The 21,615-nt window shown below is 33.5% G+C and overlaps 2 protein-coding genes across 4 annotated transcripts in view; both read right to left on the reverse strand.

The window, feature by feature from the left end:
* Window positions 1–8,670, reverse strand: part of LOC142347857 (uncharacterized) — a 151,503-nt gene extending 142,833 nt beyond the window's left edge. Inside the window, exon 1 of the mRNA XM_075398990.1 lies at window positions 8,626–8,670. Within this exon, the coding sequence (XP_075255105.1) occupies window positions 8,626–8,655 (30 nt within the window). The 5' untranslated portion in view covers window positions 8,656–8,670. The remainder of the gene's footprint in view (window positions 1–8,625) is intronic.
* The window catches only part of LOC142347860 (putative E3 ubiquitin-protein ligase DTX2), a 346,790-nt gene that overhangs the window by 258,070 nt on the left and 67,105 nt on the right, over window positions 1–21,615 (reverse strand). The gene's annotated exons all lie outside the window — the stretch shown is intronic.

Raw genomic sequence — 21,615 nt, forward strand, 5'->3', positions numbered from 1 at the left:
ATTTGGTAAATTAAAAGGTCAAATGAAACGTGTAGTAAATTGTTTGTCACGTTGTTGTTATAATGAACAAGAATTCTCTCAGTAAAACCATACACAGCAACGTGTCTTTCATACCATTCGAGCAAGCAAGCTCAACTTATTATTTGAAATACGCGACGACAATTTTGAAGCCCAATTTCGGAGGGCAATTAAATTTTACAATAAACTTTAGGCAAGACCCAATTTACCTACTATAGAAGTTGTGTTTTCGTACCCGGTCTTGTTTCTCGACATTTGTTGAATGTTTTTGAGTGACACGATTTATTTGGAACGTGTTAATCGGAGAATTACAGTGATTTATGCCTCTATTTGTTGATTAAACATTGTCGAGAAACTGCTCGTTGAGATTTGTGTGGTTTCGAATGACCTTTGTGCTAAAGTACACAAATCGCCCAAAACTTGAATGGTTCTTTATACATGTACTGTCAAATTATAGGTTTGCACCATCCGATAAACTGATCAAAACACACGAAGTAGCTCTGAAATGTTGTGAACTAATTTCAAACGCCTAATGAAGTCTGTCGATTGAGTTCTAGGAACCGTTTTGAACAATAAAAGGACACTTTAATTTTCCAAACCCTGAATTTTTCTTGATCATGTTTAGATGACCTTAAAAGAGTGAAATAATTTTAAAATTTACTGTATAATTGTTCAGACTCGCTTTTGTAACTTAAACCAGATAATCTCGATGACGGTTTTGTACTTTATGGCTATGATTGGAGAACACGAAATTAGAAGGTTAAGATTTTTACCCTGTTGATTGGAAGCATTGCTACGCATACGTACATTTAAATATATGTAGGTCCACGTATGCATAGCAATATTATCAATCAATACGTTAACATTTTGAAACGTTCTATCTTCGAGCTCAAAATTCATTGCCACGCACGCACCAACCAAAGTCGGGCTATCCTTGTTTCCTGAAGTGGAAACTCTCGAATAAAATTTATCTCATAAAATGAATCTTTTAGTTATATTGGCGTAACTCCTTTTCATACTTTTATAGCATATAATTTTGTTCAACAAGCAAAAAGTTGAACAATAAAACAATGTCGTTGTAGTGTTTATTACCGACAATAATATCAACAGCTGAATCAATCAAAATGTGTCATCTAGATCAGACACTTTAATTGATTCACATATCACATTTCCATTTTCTGAGGAGTCATACGAGAAAAGGCCAAATGGAATTTCTTAGCGGCCAAAAAGACACAAAAACAAATTTCTTAGAAACTCCATTGACAAATAATGTTTTCAGTACAGAGAAAAACAGAGAAAAATCCCAAGAATTTCTGTGATGAAATGTTTAAGGGACACGAGTATACAACTGTGAAAACCAAACTGATTGCAGAATTTACCAGTAACAATTTAAAAAAACTCATCAAATGAACTGATTTTTTGCAATATAATCTGCTTGCTGGTAAATGGAAAGTTTACCGTTTCATGCATAAAAAGTTGTATGAAAAACAGTTGTTCATAGTGTCATAAACAATATGAAATAATTTTTTTTTGTTTATGAACTGTTTTTTGATCTCCAAAGCAAGGCTTGCAACCCAAAACTTGTCAAATGTTAAGTGGCACTCCCAAGCAAATTCCTTGGAAAACCACTTGACTTTTCGATGAGAGACAATGTTAAGGAGTTATTTATTTGGCTATTTCCTGACATTGGGCGCATAAATACAAGCCAAAAAGTTTAGGAAAAACGTTTTCAATCAAATATTATAAGTGTGGTTATTCTAAATTCAGCTAGATATTCTATTGAAAATCGAGTTGAAAGAAGTATTGAAGTACTGTATTTAAATTATTGGCAGAGCTTAATAACAAAAACTGTCGAAAAGTTTGTAGCACTCAAAAATTTTGCCAACATTGGATTTTTAGTCTTGATAGAACTTTACGGAAATACAGCGTCTAAAAAATTTTGGCTGATTTAATTAAGTAGCTTATCAGTATTCTAAACTTAAGTAAAAGGGAATTAGCTAAAAGCGAAGAATAATAGCAGAGTGACAGCAATTTGGGTAAAATTCTTATTAGTTATGTTCCGCACAGTATGTACGAGAGTAACAAAGGTAGGGTGAAGAGGTAGGTAACTGTAATAACAACCACCATCTGATTTACGTCATGAAATTTAAGGAGTGCGAATGAAATTAAAAGAAGAAAATCGTGACACGGTCTTATCTACCCTGTGATGGCAACTTATTCACAATGACAGGACTTCATCACGCAACACAATAGAGGAAATGTACCTTTAATTCACAGCCTAGACAGTTTGAATAAAGTGAGCAAAGGTGGAATTCCACCACGCTCATCAAAAACAGCCCTATGCAGTTCAATTCATTCTCAAGTTACAAATTTGGTTAATGCAAATTAATTTCAAATTTCAACGTCTCAGACCAATTTGAATATTTTTGTTCACAGTCATATCTATACATAAAATTCTGGGAAAATAGTTTTTGAAAAAGATGACAACCGGACTTGCATTTTGTAGATTGAAATGCAAAATCGAAAACTGACGTAGATGATGGATGGCTATTGATAGGATACATCATCATTGTTCAATTTCTCTCAACTGCAGGCAAAGGCTCTATTCCGCTCAGCCACATTTTGCCTATTTCTTCTGAAAAAATCTAAGTTTCTAAACAGATTTTGACCTGAAATGAAATTTCGTTTGGCTGCGGTAATCCAAGAAGTCAGAGTTATAATGTAGATGTTGAAATAAAATATTGTAATTCGGAAAGTTAGAGAATTGATTGTTTAAGATAACTGGAAAAAAGTATATATGTAAACGCAAAATTTTTAAGAACTAATTGTATCTTAACAGCTTTTTAAATATTTTTTCTACTTTCAGCAACAAATTTTAGCTCAACTGTTGAAGAAGTTTTAATTCTTCTCATTCCGGCAGGTCCAGTATACAATTTCTTCGAAGAAATCTGCAGGTCTGCAAGTCTTAGCCTCGATTGAGTTAGAATCAAAATAAAGATTGCTATGTTTTAAGGGTAGCGAAATGAGGTGGAGCGAAGCACTTATTGCTAACATCAGTTTGTTTTTTGCAAAAACCAAAACTGTTCCCGAATTTGATTACTTTTGAAGCATATGAATCAAATTATTTTGTGTTTTTGTTAATGCAAAGCAATAGCTGTCAGAAATCCTCCTTATATCCCGTTTTCCCCGATTTCCCGCCATATTGCTTACAAGTTACTTTCTCCACTCATTTGAAAAGTATTTAAGGAAATTGTTTCTCTGGGTTACAATTAGGGGTTCACCTTACTCGTGTGGGAAAAAGGCAGAAAACTAACTTTTTTGCAAGTTCTCCCCCCGCACCCCAAAGACAATTAGAAATTTTTAAAAGAGAATGTCAGATAACTACACTAGCAACTACTAGCGGTGGAGAGCTAAGTCTTCGATTTGATTAATGTATCTGAACTACATTATTTGAGAAATAAAAATTAGAAGCCAGGGTTTTGATATAAAAAGTAGTTGCAATAAGCAATTGATCTTAGTTGAATTGGTGTTCGGAATCTAGAGACAGGTATTTCACTCGCCACAATCACATTACTCAGATCTGACAGTTCATCAATAGAATTAAATGAGGCCTTGCCAAGTGATGTCATGAAGCAGTTTAAATACACTGTGCCAGAAACTTTTCACCAAACTTTATACTTCTCAAAAAAAATTTGTCTAAAGAATTCCATGAAAAAATAATTTTATCATGGAAAAAAATCAGTGTAACAGAAACTTAATGAAAAAAAAAATCAAAAAAATTTTGAAATTATATCAGCATTGCCTCGATTGTAAGAAACTTTTCTGAAATTTTATCCCTCCAATCAAAACATTGCTCAATCTTGTCACAGCTTATTAAAACTAATTAAAGCAAAAAATTTTTTAACATCGAAATAAAAATTTATTTGACTGGCTGGCCGATTTTGGATTCGGACATCTAATTGCATAATACTTGCAGATAAGGCAATTATATAATGAACTGAACTTTTGTTGTTGTTTTCAACATTTAAGAAAAATTAGGTTTTGTTAGGAAAATTGTCTTAAGTGTAAATATAATCATAGCGATCAAATTTGAAAGAGTTGCTAATATAAGAGTCTTTCGGAGGGGATAAAACCACAAACATTTATTAAAAATTTGCTTCCAATCGAAGTAATTTATATGTTTTTAATTTAAAACGTTGCTGTGATTTCTAAATGAATGCATTTTGTGCTTCCTTAGTGTTTTTTGCTTATTTTCAACACAATTCTGCACGTTCAAATAATGAAAAGCGTTTAAAATTGATTTTACTGAAACTGAATAGAAAAATTATAGCAAATTTTTTATTTCAATAAGTCAGTGCTTAAGAATTGAAACATGCGTAAATCAATCAGATTAAAACCCAAACCTAGCATAGCCATAGAAATATGGCAAGAACATTAAAAGCGCAGAAGATTATCACAACTCAAAACAATGCCCTTTTGTTTTTTAGTAAGAAAAGGTAACCCGATTTAAAGATTTTCCACATCAGAAACAAAGCAAGCGAATTCAATTGGTATAACCCTAAACACAATGTTTTTCACTCCTAAATAATTGAAATTTGGCTTCATATGGGGAAACAAATATTGCTGACTGGCGCAAAACCGATGTTTAAACTTCGAAAACAGCTAATATGAAAAAGGGTGAAACGAAATCTGTGGTTTAATTTAGGTGAACAACAGAAGTTTATTGCACATGTAATAGTTAAACCCGGCAAGTAGCTAAATTTTTTTTTTTAAAGTTACGAAATTTATATGGCATGATGCGCCATGGAGTCTAAATTTTGAGGAGCTCTAAATCGTGTCTTTGAATGAGCGAACAATAAAAAGGATAAAAGCTAAAATGGTCTGCAGGTTCCAAATTTATCTGAAAAGTGTCAAATTGCTTTGGGCTTAACTGAGTATTAGCGCTTCGATTATTCAAAGCGGAAGAGATTAACCTATCTGGTTACAGCTCTCTGTAAAGTCATGTCTGATCAAGTTAACTAGACCGTGTGTCATTAAGTTTGTTACAAACAACTGAATATTGCGCATGCTGTGAGCTTCTGTTTACAAAACGATTAACTGCAGTTTTCAACTTTTTGCTCGAACTTTTACCAAATGGCCACCATCTTTCTGAAATCCGTATCTCATGCATATTAAACTTCATGACTGAAATGATAACCCAATTACTTAACTCGCCAACAAGCCTGGATTTTCAGTCTGGGTAAATTCAACTGAAATCACTAGTTTCGGTAATTTTTCTAGGAAAATTTCAGGTAAGTTTCCATGAACTTTCTTGTTTATCAAAACCGTTAAGGTATATTTTTTTCCTAGAAAATTTCAGACAAAATTGAACTCTCTTATTTATCGTAACAGCCCGTGTCGAGGTGTTACCGCCATTCAACGCAAAATTATGTAAGATAAGCGGTGAATGCGGAAAATTTTGCAAGATAAGCGGTGAATGCGGTGAAATTACACAAATCAGGCGGTGAATGCGGTGAAAAACCTTTATCGTCTGTTAGCGGTGAAATTACATAAATTTACCGCTGAATTTAGCGGTGCAATTACATACAATCACCGCATTGAAAACGCAGGTAATTGTCTTTTGTTCAACGAGGTTAAGATACAGTTGTTAAAAGACGCTCGGAAAATTTACCCACGAATAATCATACATCTTTTTGAAACTTTTTTAAGCGGTGATTTTATGTAATTTCACCAATAGAGTGAGTGGTGAACTTACCGTGAGCGGTGAACTTACTTAAATTTTGTAATTTCACCGCTAATCTTACAAAAATTCAACACGTATGTTTTACAAAAAGTAGAGTGAATTTGAATTAACTTCAAAACAAATATGCTAGATTTTAGTGAGAAGTGGCGCAATGGAAGACAAAGCTGCTGACATGCTGGAGGTGAGAGGTTCAAATTCGTGCAAGGACGGTATCGTGTAGTAAGAGGTGAAATGTGGAGATTTTTTGTAAGTTCACCGCTTACTCTAACTTACATTATTTCACCGCATTTCACCACAAAATTATGTACGAAATTTGCGGTGAAAAAAAGTTACTTTTCACCGCTTGTCATACATATTTTTCCAATTTTTTCTCGACCCTGGAGTTCATATAAGTTCTTCAGGTGAAATTCTGTTTTTTAGGTAAAAATTCAATCTGATAATTTAAGAATTCAAGTAAAATCAAACTAATTTTCAATTGTCGTTGAAGGGTCCCAAGGGAAGTTCAGTGAAATATTTCTGTCTGAACAGCTCAAGTTTTTCAGGTTTTATTTTCAGGTAAATTGACCTGTACATAATTTAACTGTAAATATGTTGCATTCAAAATTAAGCTACTTAAGATGACTTTTGTTAGGAAAAACTGAACTTCAGACACAAATACACATCGAAACTTAACCACAACAAAAACGGCTCGCTATACTGGCCATACAAGCTTAGCTTTATCAATGTTGTTATTATTTATCCTTAGAATTCAGGTGACACAATGATTCAATTTTTTTTCCCAAATAATGATAGAAAAAGTTAAATTTTATATACAGAAACTGTTAAAACATACGTTCTATATTATTTGATCAATTTCATTGTTCTCCACTTGTTCCAATTTTTCCATTTTCACATCTACAATCTGTTTTGAAATTTTTTTTCTTCTAAAACTGCTTTTATTTTTGCTTTTAGGGTTAATTCTTGTAGTCGTGAAATTGAAACATTTTAATCGTTACAATTACTCAGTAAAATTTCTGAAAAGTAAATCATTTGTTACATATTGTGGTCATCAAAGTTATTAGCAGTCATCAAATTATTAGAAAATGATTTATTTGAACTCTTTTTGTAGACTGCTGCTTTGAAAAACTTTTTGACATCGCATTTATCGCAATTGTTCGTCTTTTTAAGCATTATTTTTATCAATAAGAACTAGCAAGGAAACTAAATTGAAGTTCAAAACTCCACATCTTGAAACTCATTACAGTCACACCTTTATTTCACCGGATTCATTGAAGTTCATTTTTATTTTTAATAAAAAAATTTGACGAATTTTTTTTCTAACTCTCAGTTAGAAATTAACTCAATACAAACTTACACTCTACAACTTAAATTGCTTCTCTCATAAAATTTAATTATTAACGGAAAACTATAACTGCCAACATTGCGAAACAATTAATGAACATCAAAAAAGGCAAAAGGTTTTGTCTAAATAAAGCAATTTTTAATGCGATAACTTTGTCGTACGATCCTTGCTTGAATGGTTTTACATTTGTTGGAAATTGTTACATACATAAAATCAGTTATTTGAAACTGAAAATAATAAACTAAATTTTGTACGCAGCTCTGTACTCTACTGTTGTTTAGAATGATATTTATGAAGATATTTTAAATTTTATTCATATGTCATATCAATTTTTAAAATAGCAAATATGTGACGCGTGTAAAACTGTCTAAACCCGGGGTGACTACCATAAACCTTTCTTGGCAACCATATCCAAGCCACATATGGAGTTTATGGTAACTTGGCAACCATATAGCTGCCCATGGAAAAAAGCAACATTGCTCAGAAACTCTTTAAACACCCAAGCATTGCACTCTGAGTGGAGAAAAACTCATCAGACACTTGAAAAAAAATAAAGTTCATGGTGCTATGTAAAACCATAAAAATCCAATTCAAAGCATACAGAAAATACGGATAACAGTTAACTAACATCTTTTGACTATATTAAGCCTTCGAAAAAGCAATTTCAGTTTGTTTAATTCTTTTTGACTTTTTAGCAACCATATCCAAGACCATAAATATCCATGGTCTTGCTCATGGTTGCCAAGAAAGCCATGACTTATCAAATTTCTTAAGAAATTCTTAACAACATGAAGTAATATTTTAGCTAAATTTACTGAATTTTACTAAATTAGCTGTCCAAGAATTAGCTGTCATAAATTATCTGTCATCAAGACACTTGAAAAAATATCGAAGTTCATAGTATCTTGGAAACCATATCCAAGACTATTCATATTCATGGTGCCATGTAAGACCATAAAATCAAATTTGATAAATACTCAATAGTTTTGCACTACTTATACTGAATCTTCAGAATATTATAATGCCTAGAGCAAATATAAGAAAATATACAAAAATAAAGTGAAATTGAAAATTGTATATCACCAAGGCTAGAGATTGTAGAACAATTTAGTTGACAAACTACCCAGCAAATCGAAAAAGACTTGGTTAGTCGAAGCGCACTGTTTATGATCAATAGTTTTTATCCGCAAAACTTATCTCCATAATTACTTATATATGGCTGTTATTTATGGCTTGATATACTGCTATCACAAACAAATTGATCGAAATTCTATGATATCATCATTTTCAATATATTAAAGCTTGCCTATGGTTAAATCTTAAAAATTATTCCCCCCGAACGAGATCATAAACAATTCTAGACGAAACTGTCGCAACAGATGCATAATAGCTCTGTAATTTGAAATAGGCTCTGATTTAGTTCAAACTTTGACCCCATTCGATTGCCTTGAATCAGATTGAAAAACAATACACAGATATGCCAATTAGGAGATCTAGAGTTACCCATGCAATGCATTCTTACCTTGTCTTCTAGCAGAACGTATTTTCCCATAACTCTGTAACTCAAGTTCCTTCTGTTTGGGGAGAATTGAAATCTCTGAGGACCAATCGATGAAAACATTTTGTTGAGAGACAAATTTGTTGTGAGACAGTTATAGGAGTTTACTTTAATTTCCACATTAATGAAAAAAAATTTTTTGTTTATTATTAATCTAATCAGTATTTTTGTAACTTTTGAATTTTTTCAGAAGACAAATATAAATTGATGGTGGTTCTTGATCATAGTAGAAAGGGTAAATTACTCTTTTTAAACTGAAATCAATTTCAAATTGTTAGAATTTAGCAATTTCCAGACTCCTCTCTAATTGGGCGAGTCAATTTAGGTAGATATTCGAGAAAAAGTTAAGAGTAGAAAGCTTAATTGGGATTCTGATAAAAGTTAACACTGATGTCATAAAAACTTTGTTGTGATTCTATGAAAAAACCTTTAATGCAAATCAAAATTCAATTCATCGTAAATAAATTGTTGATGTAAATTGACACCTTAGGGTATACATAATTTATTCACCGCAATGAAGAACAAGACTTTGATAGTTAGCGGGTTTTTTTCAACTTTGATTTGGCCTTGACTTGTCAAAAGATGCTTTATATGAAGAAAATTTAAATCCATGATGTCTTAGTTTTCACAATTTCAGGTTGTAAAATTCTAAGGAGTTGCAACAATGTGATGAAGATAAGAAAGAAGCTGTCAGCTACAAATGGAAAATTTTGACGCTTGATCAGATTTGTTTTCTTCTCACTTTGATAAGAGTTTGGGGCGTTGTTTACAAATACCTGCGACGGGGGGACAGCTTGTCTATGGGGAAACAAAGACTCTATTGGTACTTTATGCGAATTAAAGAAGAGTTCATTCATTCTATAAGTAATGCTGGTGGGTTTTCCTAAATTTTCTCATGATATGAGGAGATTTTGAACAACACATTCTGAGTTGATTTTTTACAGCGCCAAGGAATGACTTATAACTTGTTCCTTCCCAAAATTGATACTTCCATAGCAACAAAAATTGTCAACTATTATGTAAGTCAACTATGTCATGCCAAAACCTGACGCTTTTGGTTGGTAATCAAAGCTTTTCAATTTCCAATTTTTTGTAAAACAATCATTGACTGAACATATCTGCTATAATTTCTGAAATAAATTTTACGTAAGCCTTAATTTAAAAAGAAAAGATATAAGTAAGACCATGTGTAATCAAGATATGATATTGCGGAAAAAATTTTCCATCAACTGATGTAACTGTTTTGCTGCATTCAGTCTTTATCGTACTTACAGTCGTTATATATTCACTGATGAACATCTATTACTAGCTCTCCAGAAACCTCAAAAAATAGATGAACGAATGAGCGAGCGCAACTTATTCGCATACATTGTTGATTTTTATTAAGCTCTTATGAACACTTTTGAATAAACTTGATTGAAAATGAACAATTACGAACGAAGTTTTTAACTGTTTTTTAATGGTACAAGAGATATCCTATATGATAACTCACAGAATTACAAGGCAAAATTGCCTGGTTTCTAAAAAATACAACCACAAACTTATAATTTAATATGGCTAAACATAGAAAAAGAAGTTCGGTAAAGTGCGTTCTCACATAATGTTCCGTCCCCACTCATACAATCTTTTCACTGATTTACTGATACTGTTTACTGATACTGTTTTACTGAATTGTCGACCAAACGAAGAGCTAGAAAACTTTTAAAAATTCAAATACTAATCGAAAGTAATTGACCGTTGAGAAAAGTATTATGGGCCCAAACTACTAAATAAATTAAATAATGCCATTCCGCATTAGAGGGGCCGACGAGAACTGCCGCGTTGAAAAGATCACGTGACAAGGCAAACAAAAAAAACGAAGACAAAATTACCATTTACATCAAAACTTCAAAATCTATTTTTGACAACAGTTTATAGGAACGTCAAAATAACATCAGAATATCAGATTCTAAACAAAACGAGCTATTTGATCTTTCACTGCAAAGCAGATAGAACTGGTCCTTAATGGATTGGGTATCAATTCGACACAAGGAAGAGAAATGGGAAATGTTCGAGAATCCTCAAAAATGCTCAACTTATAGGAAACTTCAGCTTTAAATAGAGAAGCCAATAAGGAAACCATATTTTCATTAGGAAGCCAATGTGACCTGCGTTTGATGAGACTAATTCATTACCAATAAAGCAACAAATACGAAAACCCTGAAAAATAACAAACAAATTTGGAATAGACAAGGTATTGAATCAATCGAAAGATTTAGCTTTCAACTGAACATTTCTTTATTATTAAATTTGTTCCATTTATTTTGCAACAGAACGATAAAATACGTGTTTACTTGGGTCTCATATGAATCTTCAACAGGACTTTTTTAAAGGAACGTATTTTACGCAAACGCTCAGGAACGTATTTTACGCTAAAATTTTTATGCAAACGCTCAGCGGCCACAACCAAAAGCAACAATTAAAAAAGATAATTTAAAGTTTATTTTAGAAGAAATTGAAGGGACTTGTCATCGATCACACTAAGTTTCTGAAAACGAATGAACTAAAACTCATTGAAACGATGAGCTGTCAACTGTCAGCAGACAAAAGATTCAATTATACCTCAATAATAAGCTAACAAGATCCTCCAATAACCAGAACAACTCTTATGAGTACAGATTGGTGGAATTGAAAAGGAAGACATTCAATAAAAGAAGCGCGTGGAAAAAAGAATATAAACTGCTAATAGCATAAGGTATTCATTTAAACATCTGACAATTGTTACGCCTTTATAAGAAGCAGGTAACACCTATTTTTGATGTTTAAATATGTCAAGACCTACTAAACAACAAATAAAAACCACACTTATAATCAAATATCCAAAAATATCCAAAATTTCTGCAGACAATTTGTGGTATCAAAAAATCATAACCATTTGCTCTCAACTGACTTTAAGTTGAATATGTCCAATTGAAGCTAGATTGTTAACCAGCAAGACTTGACCTACCCTGATCATAATTAGTCTTAATTTTGTAAGAACAAAATACAGGCAATATTAAAAACTGAATAAAAGTGAGAGATGGAAGTGTCAAAGCCATTAAAAACCAAAAGCTACTCAATGAAATATTAAAATATCAATAATATTAAAATTTAATTTGTATTCTTTCGTTTGAACCTATTTTCAACACAAGTGAGGTCTGTCATTTTTGTGAAAAATGCTCCAAGACTTCAAAATAGCGCAACCATCATGAGCAATATCACAAAATTTTTTAGTAAAATACGTAGCATCGATGTCAAAATTGCAATAGTTTAAAATTAAATCCCCTTAAAAGATTATTTCTTCGCAGGAAAGAACATGAGACCTGATATCAGAAAGACCGAGCTAAAAAAGACATAATAGTATGCAAGGGTCAAGTCCAAAAAATCTCATATTTTTCGAAATAAATTTTCACAGTCTTTCCAACCAATAGGTATCAGCTCAATGCATTAGATAGGCTCACTAAATCCTTCCTATGGTTTTTTGTACTCACACTAAGTCATAAGACTTCCAGAACTGCAACAAACGCAGGCAAAACTTTCATCAAAAGTTTAGGAAAAGAGTGTGGAAGTATTAGAACTATGAGCGGTTTTTTGTATTTAGAATATATAATCATTTGGCTTCTTTCGAAAGTAAATGGGAGCTATCATTATTCGAGCAGAACCTTGTCATAAAACTGGCAGGTCTGTACCTGGTATAAAAAACAATTTCGAAGTGTTTTGATTGAAAAAACCCATGATGAGATCAAAACTATTCATTCTGTTCCTCTGCGTCTAAGAAGAACACTGTTTTACTCCGAACCTTACCGTAAAAAGTAATCCGTCAAATATCAAAAAGTTCAAAATTTAATTACTAGTTATTCAAAAGAAACGCACACCCCATTAAGTCTTCAATGAAAATTCAGCCAAAAATTCTAATTTTAAAAGCTGCGCTTGAAGGGTTTCCTTATGACACCATTTACAGTTTCTACGACGAAAAATCGATCACCCAAATTCAAAAGAAGAATAAAAACCAGTGGAGCATACAGTTCCTCCCAACAAAGTGGGTTGGATTAAAAAGGCCTACATACACATAGAGGTTCGTGCTAAAAGAACTGAGCATCTCAATAATAACTCTTTGTCCTGGGCTCACTACGTCAAAATTCTGAAAAAAGCGAGGCCCCTATTTCTTCTGAAAATACAACTGGAAATAATAATAAAAAAAGTATCAAAATTTTAAGAGAGATCCAAAATGTCAAAGTCAGCATATAAATCAGCCTAAAAAAGTGAAACCGATTTTGAAACACATTGAATAAACAGTCATTAAAAATTTTTAATTGCATTTTCCTCTCTGATTATGAATTACTTTAATTACTATTTACCTCAGTGGAACTAAGAGATTTTTTGAAAGCCATCAATCCAAGATACCAAGCCAGGGGTGCTTGTTAAAATTACGTACAAAAATATCAACCCAAACCATTTTTGCTCATGAAAATCTCCAGGCAGACCGGAAAGGCCTACCTTCCAGACTTAAGCTCGTTCAACATTTCGGTGCGTTCGTATGCTCGTTCGAAAACCACTATGAAAAGAGCCGTCCAGACCAAAAAGCGATATGGTCCACATTTCAGCTCGTTCAAGTTCAGAAAAAAAACAGGCAGACCACAAGATTTCATGATCCAGGCTTCGCCTCGTTTGTGTTCAAAAAAGACCGGTCTTTAAAATAGGCCCATGATTAAGGAAAATATTAAAAAGAATATTAGGAATTGATTAGGCTGTCAATGTTTTTTGTAACTTTTGATCCTCAAAATCCAGTCAAACTTGACATGAGAGATCCCCAGTGTGTACAGAGTCTGAATCCGACAAAAATTGGGACCAATTTGTCTAGTAAAAAAAGTTAGGTTTCCATTGAAGTTTAGAAGTAACAAAATTTGAAAATAAAAATTTTTCATCGGGTCAAGGAGTTGTTCGAATCCAACCCTTTTCGGCATGGGATATCTCCAGTGTGTATAGAGTCTTTGGAAACACAAAAAATTTGTCTGTTTTTATGTAAAATTCCTTCTTATTATTTACTATTGAGTGTATGTGGTTGAAAGGGTTAACAATAGCGTGTGTTAGGCTAACGTTGGCAATGTCATAATGAAAAATACGATTAGTGATTCATAAACTCAAGTTCTGCTATTTTGTCGGATGTTCCTAAAAAGCTCGTCTAAAAATATGATGTGACCCTCTGCGTCAAGGAGTTGTTGAATTTTGCCCATACTATTTCATAGTATTTTTTATTCATGAGGATTGTAAAACGACATTTTTTGAGCTGGCTCTTTTGGTTAACTTTTTTGTGCAAAATGCTTTAAAAGAAGTCGGATTTTTTGTTATTTGTCCCTATCTTTCTTGTGTTCTTATTGGGACTTTCTCTCATGTGCTGTTCTTTTATTGTGCTTTGTTTCTTTGTGCTGTTGTGACTCGATTTGGATCTCGGCTCAAACGGAGTTTCAATTAAAGACTTCGTTAAAAAATGTTTGTTAAAAATTCGCAACAACAAGTTTGTTATGTTTTGTGTACCTCCGAGTTGTTTGGTTGAGGCTTATGGTGCAAAATGTATAAATTGTGTACTGTGCATAATTTAGCTCGCCTATGAGGAAGCTTTTTGCTTGTATCTGGGGCAGAACGTGGCTCGTGTATGTGATGAAACCTGGCTTATTTATGCTGCAGAGTTGGTGCGTCAATGGCACAGACTTGGCTCGACCGTAAGTAATGGTGCGTGCGTTTATGTTGCTCGTAAAAAAGTCCTCACCTGTATTTTTGAACGCACCGTACCCCCCGTGTGCGTTCAGAAATGGTCTGCGTCATAAATGAGGACAAACGAAAACATCGACCTGGGTAACAACGTTTCAATGTTCTGTCGAACAATCTTTGCTTGAGTTTTCAGAATTTGAAATATAAATTGTAACAAAATCGAAAAATTAATCAAGCGTATGAACGATTATTGTTCAAACGTTTCAAGAGGCGGGTGTTCATAAGGATTGTTTTTTTTCTTGTGCTCAACTTTTGGGTCCTGTTTTCTGAAAAAACAATTGCTGAGCCATTTTCTAACAGGAAAAATTCAGTCCAACCTTTAGTCAGCGTTTCCAGAGCAAAACCAGCAATTCTGTTTCAGTTTCTTGGGCAAAATGTCCACAGCCTCAAAGAATGTTGAACTTTCTGCTAGATTATTAAATTTGGACTATTAAGCATGCCTGCAATTTCCTAATTGGGCACTTATTACATTCGGTAAACCAAAACTTCATTCTAGGGCCTGGTTTTTTTAACAGTTGCTCTGAAAAAATAGGTCATTCAGGTAAATCTAGAAAACCTTCAATTTTTATCTAAACATTAGGCACTTTGCTGGCTACCTCTGGTGAACTGCATTATAATAATGACAAAATGACTAGTGTCTTTAACAAAACGACACTAGAGTCCATTAATGACTGCGAAAATAATGAGTGACAAAAGAGGCGCTTGAAACTTTGCATAATAAAAAAAAAGTATGATAGCTCATAGTCACATATTTTCCTGACTTTATTGGTAACAAAAATTCAAGGCTCTTTGTCATTTTACTGCCACAAGCGTTTCCCTAGTCTATTACCGACGGCTATTTTGACAGATCGTGCAAGACACACTATAGTACCAAAAAGGTACGTACACAATTTGTGCTCTTTAGTCGTTACTTTTGCTCAAAACGTTTGATTGTAGCAAATTCGTGAAGAAAAGCGTAAAAACTTTGAATTTTAAACGTGATTCCATTCTCATTTTCTCCGCTTAACCAGAAAAGAAGGTTAAGCTGCTTTGTTAATTCACTGTTTGCCATGCTGTTGCGATTGGAAACGTCCAATTTTGATAGTCAGAAAACAATCCTAAAATCAAGATAGCAGTAGCAAGACAGTATACAGTATGCACAGAAGTTACAGAAAAGGGTAACGAGCTCAGGGCGTCTCTAGCGAAGGAATTTTTCGAGTTATTCGGAGAAATGAAACGAGATTTCTTGGCAACATTTCGATTTTTCACAATCAATCAATCATCTCGTGGGGTACAAAACATCAGATGAGCGGACACTGTTTGTTAGGTGATCAAACAAGCTAAAGGGCCTAGTTCGCTTGGAATCGTTGAAAAATTACGAAAAAGAATTTCATTTCCGAAAACTCATTTTCAACAAGATGATGCTTCTGTTCATAAAGCAAAGATTGTCAACAAATTCTTCAAAGAAGAAGAGCGGGAGGTACTTGAATGGTGGGCAAATAGTTCAGATCTGAATGCAATTGAAAATTTATGGAAATTGTGAAGCAAGAATTACAAAAACCGAGAGAAATTTAGGAAAAATTGAAAGAAAATGGTCAAAACCTTGACTCGGATGTCCTTATTAATTTGTCTGAAAACTTCATAAACTGTCTACCATATATTAGAAAAACTAAGAGTTTAACTTCCTGTTATTAGAGAACTGATTTGAACTCAAAATGTTGTATTATTTGATGTTTGTCTGGGACTGTTTTGTCTGTTTTTGGGACTGTTTTGTCTGGGACTGTTTTGTCCGGACACGCCCTAGTCTATTACCGACGGCTATTTTGACAGATGTTGTAAGATAAGTGTCGGAGATCGTCTATAAATGTTTGATGTGTGGTACAGAATTACAACTATAAATAGTTCCAAATCACCAAGATAAGTTTTTTTTGCTTCCAAAATGTTAACTTGAAACCAGTCAAGCTTAACCTTTATACAAAATAATTCAAAATATCCCGCGTACTTTAAAAATATCCTAAATATACAGAATATAATAGTTCAAAATTTTCCTTTACAAGAGCTACCTTTTTTACTCCTTCTACAAAATCGAAATCACTTCTTGGGTTGAAGTCGGAGGTAATGTCTCGTATCCTAAATATGCCTTTCAATTTCGGATATAAAGTCGGGTGGGTTTTTCAATATTGATAGAAAGCAAACTCAATCACAACAGTTGTGAGACATTTTAGAAAGCCAATTAGAGCGGGCCTGACAGTTGAAAAAATGTCAACTGTTCAAGCGGAAAAAAATAAGGAAGTAATGTCAAAATAGATAGTTCATTGACGTTTTCTATGTTTTTTAAAGAAAACAGCACAGATCAATCTTAAATGCAGGATTGATCTGTGCTGTTACATATACTTTTTATTTTTTATACTTTTTATTTTTTCCACATATACTTTTTATTTTTTCATTTTTAGGACCTTCTACCTTTTCAGAGTCAAATTAATATGATTCAGTGCCGATTTTACCAAAAAAACCAGAAACGTTTTAGTTCGCTTGCTCGACCGATATTAAACAACGTTAAATGATACTTACTAGCTAGAAATAAACTGAAGTAAACAATAACAACTAGGACATAGTGCCTACCAAAACTTTTTTCAATAAGTTGAGAAAAGAAACCAACATATGGTAGCATAATTAACTTCCAAAAAATTTATTATTCATAAAGAACAAACTTATATTCACATGAGACAATGCAAGAAACTGTACCATTATTTCTCATAACAAGGCTATGAATAAAAAACGTACTCGCGTAATTTAAATTGGTCAAAACTCAGCTTGATATTGCCTTTAAAACGGATATTAATCTGTTAGATATAAATGGTTATAAGCAGTCGCTGGTAAAATAAAATAAGGTATGCTCGGTATAATAAAACAACTCAGATATAAATAAAAGCCAAAGCTTTTGTTATATTGCAATGCGTTTTGTCCGTTTCTTTTGTTTCGTATAATGAAGAATTGAAAACGTTTTGCTTTGTTTTATGAAAGGTTGAAGATTTTAGTTATATGTAAGATATGAAAAATGGTTAAGGCGTAAGTGATTGTTTTTGACATGGTTCAAAAGGCGGAAACAATTACTCCCGTTATTTTAAAATTGAATAACCATTCTGAGGCAACTTAAAAGCTCTGCTTGTGTAATTGATATACATACATGTTTTAATGGCTCCGTTTACCTTTTAAATCTTAAGGGAGCGCAGGAGTATTAAACCTGCTTTTGATCATGAGATTAAAAACATAAATAACATCAAGCTAGTGTTTAAAAATCACTATGACTCCTGTTCTACAAATCACGATGTTGGTAAATAAATTGAAAATCAAAAGAATTCTTTCCTTAAAAGACTTCACTAGCCTCAATGTAGACAAATAAAATACATCTTGAACGTTTCTAAGGCGAATAGCCGTTGCTTTGATGTCTCTCAGGATTATAAGAGCTTTTATTGCAAAGTAATTTGGGCAATTTTGACTGATTAACTTTCACTAAATAAAAACTCCAAGTAGAATGAGTTTTTGCAGGCGTGTTAAGCTTGGAAAGAATACAGTTCCTTTGCGGATAATACAAAATCATGAATGGACTCATATCTGAGAAAAAATTTCAGGGATTGAGAGCTATTTTTTTTTCTGTAGGCAGAAAAAAAAGAAATTTTTTCAACACATGTTAAAAGTTACTAGTAACAACTGGTTAAAAATTTTAACATACTTAAATAAAATTTCGACAGTGATCAACTTGAACATCTGAAAGTTGAGGTAGCCGACTTCAATAGTAAAAACAAAATTAACGACAAAAAGGTTTTAAAATCTATAATAATTTTGTTTAACGGGATTTATTCGCGTATTTTCGATGCTCTGTTTAAGTATATCATTCATCGGTTAACAGTTTTATCAATTCTTTCTGCGTTGAAGACCCAGTCGGGTTCCATGTAAGTCAAAGTGACATCATCATGGGTTGCGTATTGTCCTCCTTCATGGCAACAATGTAATTTTTTGCAATGCTTGGCAAAGTTTTTTCTTGCGAACATTTCTTTCTTTCCTGTAGTGTGGATAACTACTCAATCGCCCACTTCTTTCAAAAAACTTATAACTAGTTTGCCAATCTTCTGTTTCAATCAATTAATCATTTTTATTTCCTTACCTGTAACTGATGTTGGTTCTGCCAATGCTGTAATTGGTCTTCTTATCAAAAAATTTTAATGCGTGAGTGCTAAAGCATTAACGGCACTAAATGAAACAGATGCCAAAGATCTTCAGTTCAAATGATCTAGGTCAAGACTGTCGAAAAATTGCGTCTTGATAACTTTGTTCCTCCAATGCTGCGGGATATGACGTTTTCTCGATTTGACTGCTGCTCCCCATAATGAATCAAAGTTTGGTTTCCTGTGGGGAAATGTCGACAAAATTGTGTCGTGTTTAAAGTTAGACACAGAGAGAAGATGCTGGAAAACTTTAGTTGCTAAAGACTTCCAAAATCAAGCTGAATACAGTTAAATACTCATCCTGAAACTCCTGCTTTTAAAAGAAGACACGGACCCCGGTCTTAGCAATGTCATCAATTGGATGGCTTGATTTCCCAGCGCTGACAAGATAATGTGGGCGAGCGGCAATACGTGTGCCCGGCACTAAAAAATTAACTGAGCACCCTTTCCTGCTTATACCACTGAGTCCTCCTGAACCACCCAATTGCTCTATGTTAGGGCCTTCAAAACCTCCCCATTGGCTGTCCGTAATGATAATGTCAATAATATAGTGTCGATTCTTTTTTTATTTTGAAGTCTGTAAGGATGGTATCTTTCATGAAAATGTACAAAGCTTACCGTGCTTTGTATATTTCACTTCTGTTTCTCAAAAATTGAGATTGGGTTCCTGGCGGTGGCTTGATTTCTTATGCGAATTGGTTTGTTTATTAGTCGCTTCATAGAAAAAAATTTTCTATGCTGCTTTCTCTTCGTTGCTCTGTGTTGTTTATCGGCAGCATTTCGAATATTTCTCTTGATACTAGTAATGAACTTTAGATATTACATAAAAATCTTGCCAACACTTGTATTGAAGAACACTGGTTTATCCGTATGAGAATTAAAGAATATTGGTTTATCCTCTGTACACCGAAACATGAATAAATGAAAAAACTGACATTCCCGAGATTTATCTGTGCAATAGTCATCACTTCGTTCACCAACCAAGATCATCATTAATTAATGTACTGAGAGGCGGAGGGGTATGTATTTGGGCTCCCAAACAGTTTACAGGAAAAATGAGAAATGATTTGAACACAATCAATAGAAGTTTTTTTTTGAGTCAATGTGGATTGAAAATTGTAAGCCTTTAACACAAAAACTACTCATTATTGTAGCATAATGCGCCAACGTAAATTTTTCTAACTTTTTTCTTGACGAAATGACTGTAGAAATCTCAAATATATATTCGTATATAGATAATCTAATTTTATTCGGAGATTACAACATAAATTTGTTAAGCGCAAAAGGTAGAGAGTCACATGATATTTTCACAGCAAACAAGGGGCTATTTAACTTGAAATGCAAACTTGTAGTTTCGGCAACCATTTTGCGTCAAGTTTTTGGATGATTTTGAAACCCTCTATATGAACTAGAAATGTCTCTTATTTAAATCTCCATTTTTAAGGAATATTGAAGCACTACTGTAATCAACAGTTTAAAACAAGATGTATTTTTTGGTTTGTACAACTCCTAGAATTGACAATCAACTTATCAAATGCCACGGAGCAATCGATGAAGAAATAGTATCAATATTGAAAAATAGGAAGGGAGCTGAATTTATCCTGAGTTTTTCAAACAATCGAAGATTGAAATCTGGACAAGAGGAGTAGGAATTGCTCATTTGATCAAACCGCTCAACCAAACAACTCAATCAAAGAAGTCAATCAAATTTGCCTAACACAAAAGAGGTTTTGCACCAAAATTAATTTATTTACCTGGGAGCAAATTTTGGGATGCTGTTGCGTTTCGATATAGCCACCACTACCGACTTGAAGATACAATGCAGCGTGCTTATTAGGATTAACTCGCGGTTGAATTTGACCTTCTTTGTTGAAGGGAACTGAAACCTTCTTAGAAAAATCAAAAAGCAGAACCAATTTTGAAATGCCACATGGTATTTCAGTTTACATATAATTCAACTTATTCCCTTTATTTTAGCCCAAACAAGCCGATGTGCTACGACTAGAAGCTCAGATGAGCAAAAGAATATGGTTCTTCAATAAGCAGCACTTAGTACATTGTTCTAGCTGAAGACATGAGTTCTAGAGAGACAAACTGGTCGTTTGTCGTGGAGTTGAAGCACGGATGAGTACTCATTGCTACTAAAAACCCTCCGCGTCAAAACATCAATACAAAACTAATAACTGAGAGTCCACCCGTACAGAAAAACAACAAACCGGAAAGTTTGTTATATGTTGTTATATGTTGTGTGTCCAATGCACCGATTAGGAGCTACTATCGAGCATCGCTATCAGAAATTAATTGAGACTTCGACTTCCAAACTGCTGATTGAGAAAGCATGACTTCAAAAATGAGTACGAAACAGTCATACTGCATGAAGTTGATAAAGTCAATTTACAACGAGTTCTGCTGACATGGGGTCTGGACATAGACACTTTCCGTCTGTGACGGTCTGGATATATCAACTTTTGGTCTGGCACCTCAACCTGGGTGCTCAAAAACCGAAAAACGCCAATTGACGTTTTCCCTAAGCAGCAGCCAATCAGAACTGCAGATGCTGCATTAGATCACGCCTTAGGTAACAACAAAACCATAAACAACAACAAAAAGTGCGTCAACCGTTATGAATTCTCTATGAAGTGTAAGAAGAGTAAGTGCTATGAAGAGTAATTCTCTATATGACGTATCGTATACGTCATATCAGTGTCAACTTTATTGGTGAAAGTCCAGCGAGCGTACAATAGTCGACAAGCAAATACTCAACGCCTACATTGAACAGATCTATTTGGTAAACAGAAAAAACAGTCCCAGACAAAAAAGTCCCGGACAAAACAGTCCTAACTAAACAAAGTGTCAAACATATGCACATCAATTAACAAAGGAACCCTTAACTTATTCATATGATTGTATTTCGTCAAGCAAATATTAAGCTGATTACGACATAGTTATTGCCAAGTAATGT

Source organism: Convolutriloba macropyga, chromosome 10 (genome assembly GCF_964194025.1).
Source record: "Convolutriloba macropyga chromosome 10, txConMacr16.3, whole genome shotgun sequence".
NCBI classification, from domain to species: domain Eukaryota; kingdom Metazoa; phylum Xenacoelomorpha; order Acoela; family Convolutidae; genus Convolutriloba; species Convolutriloba macropyga.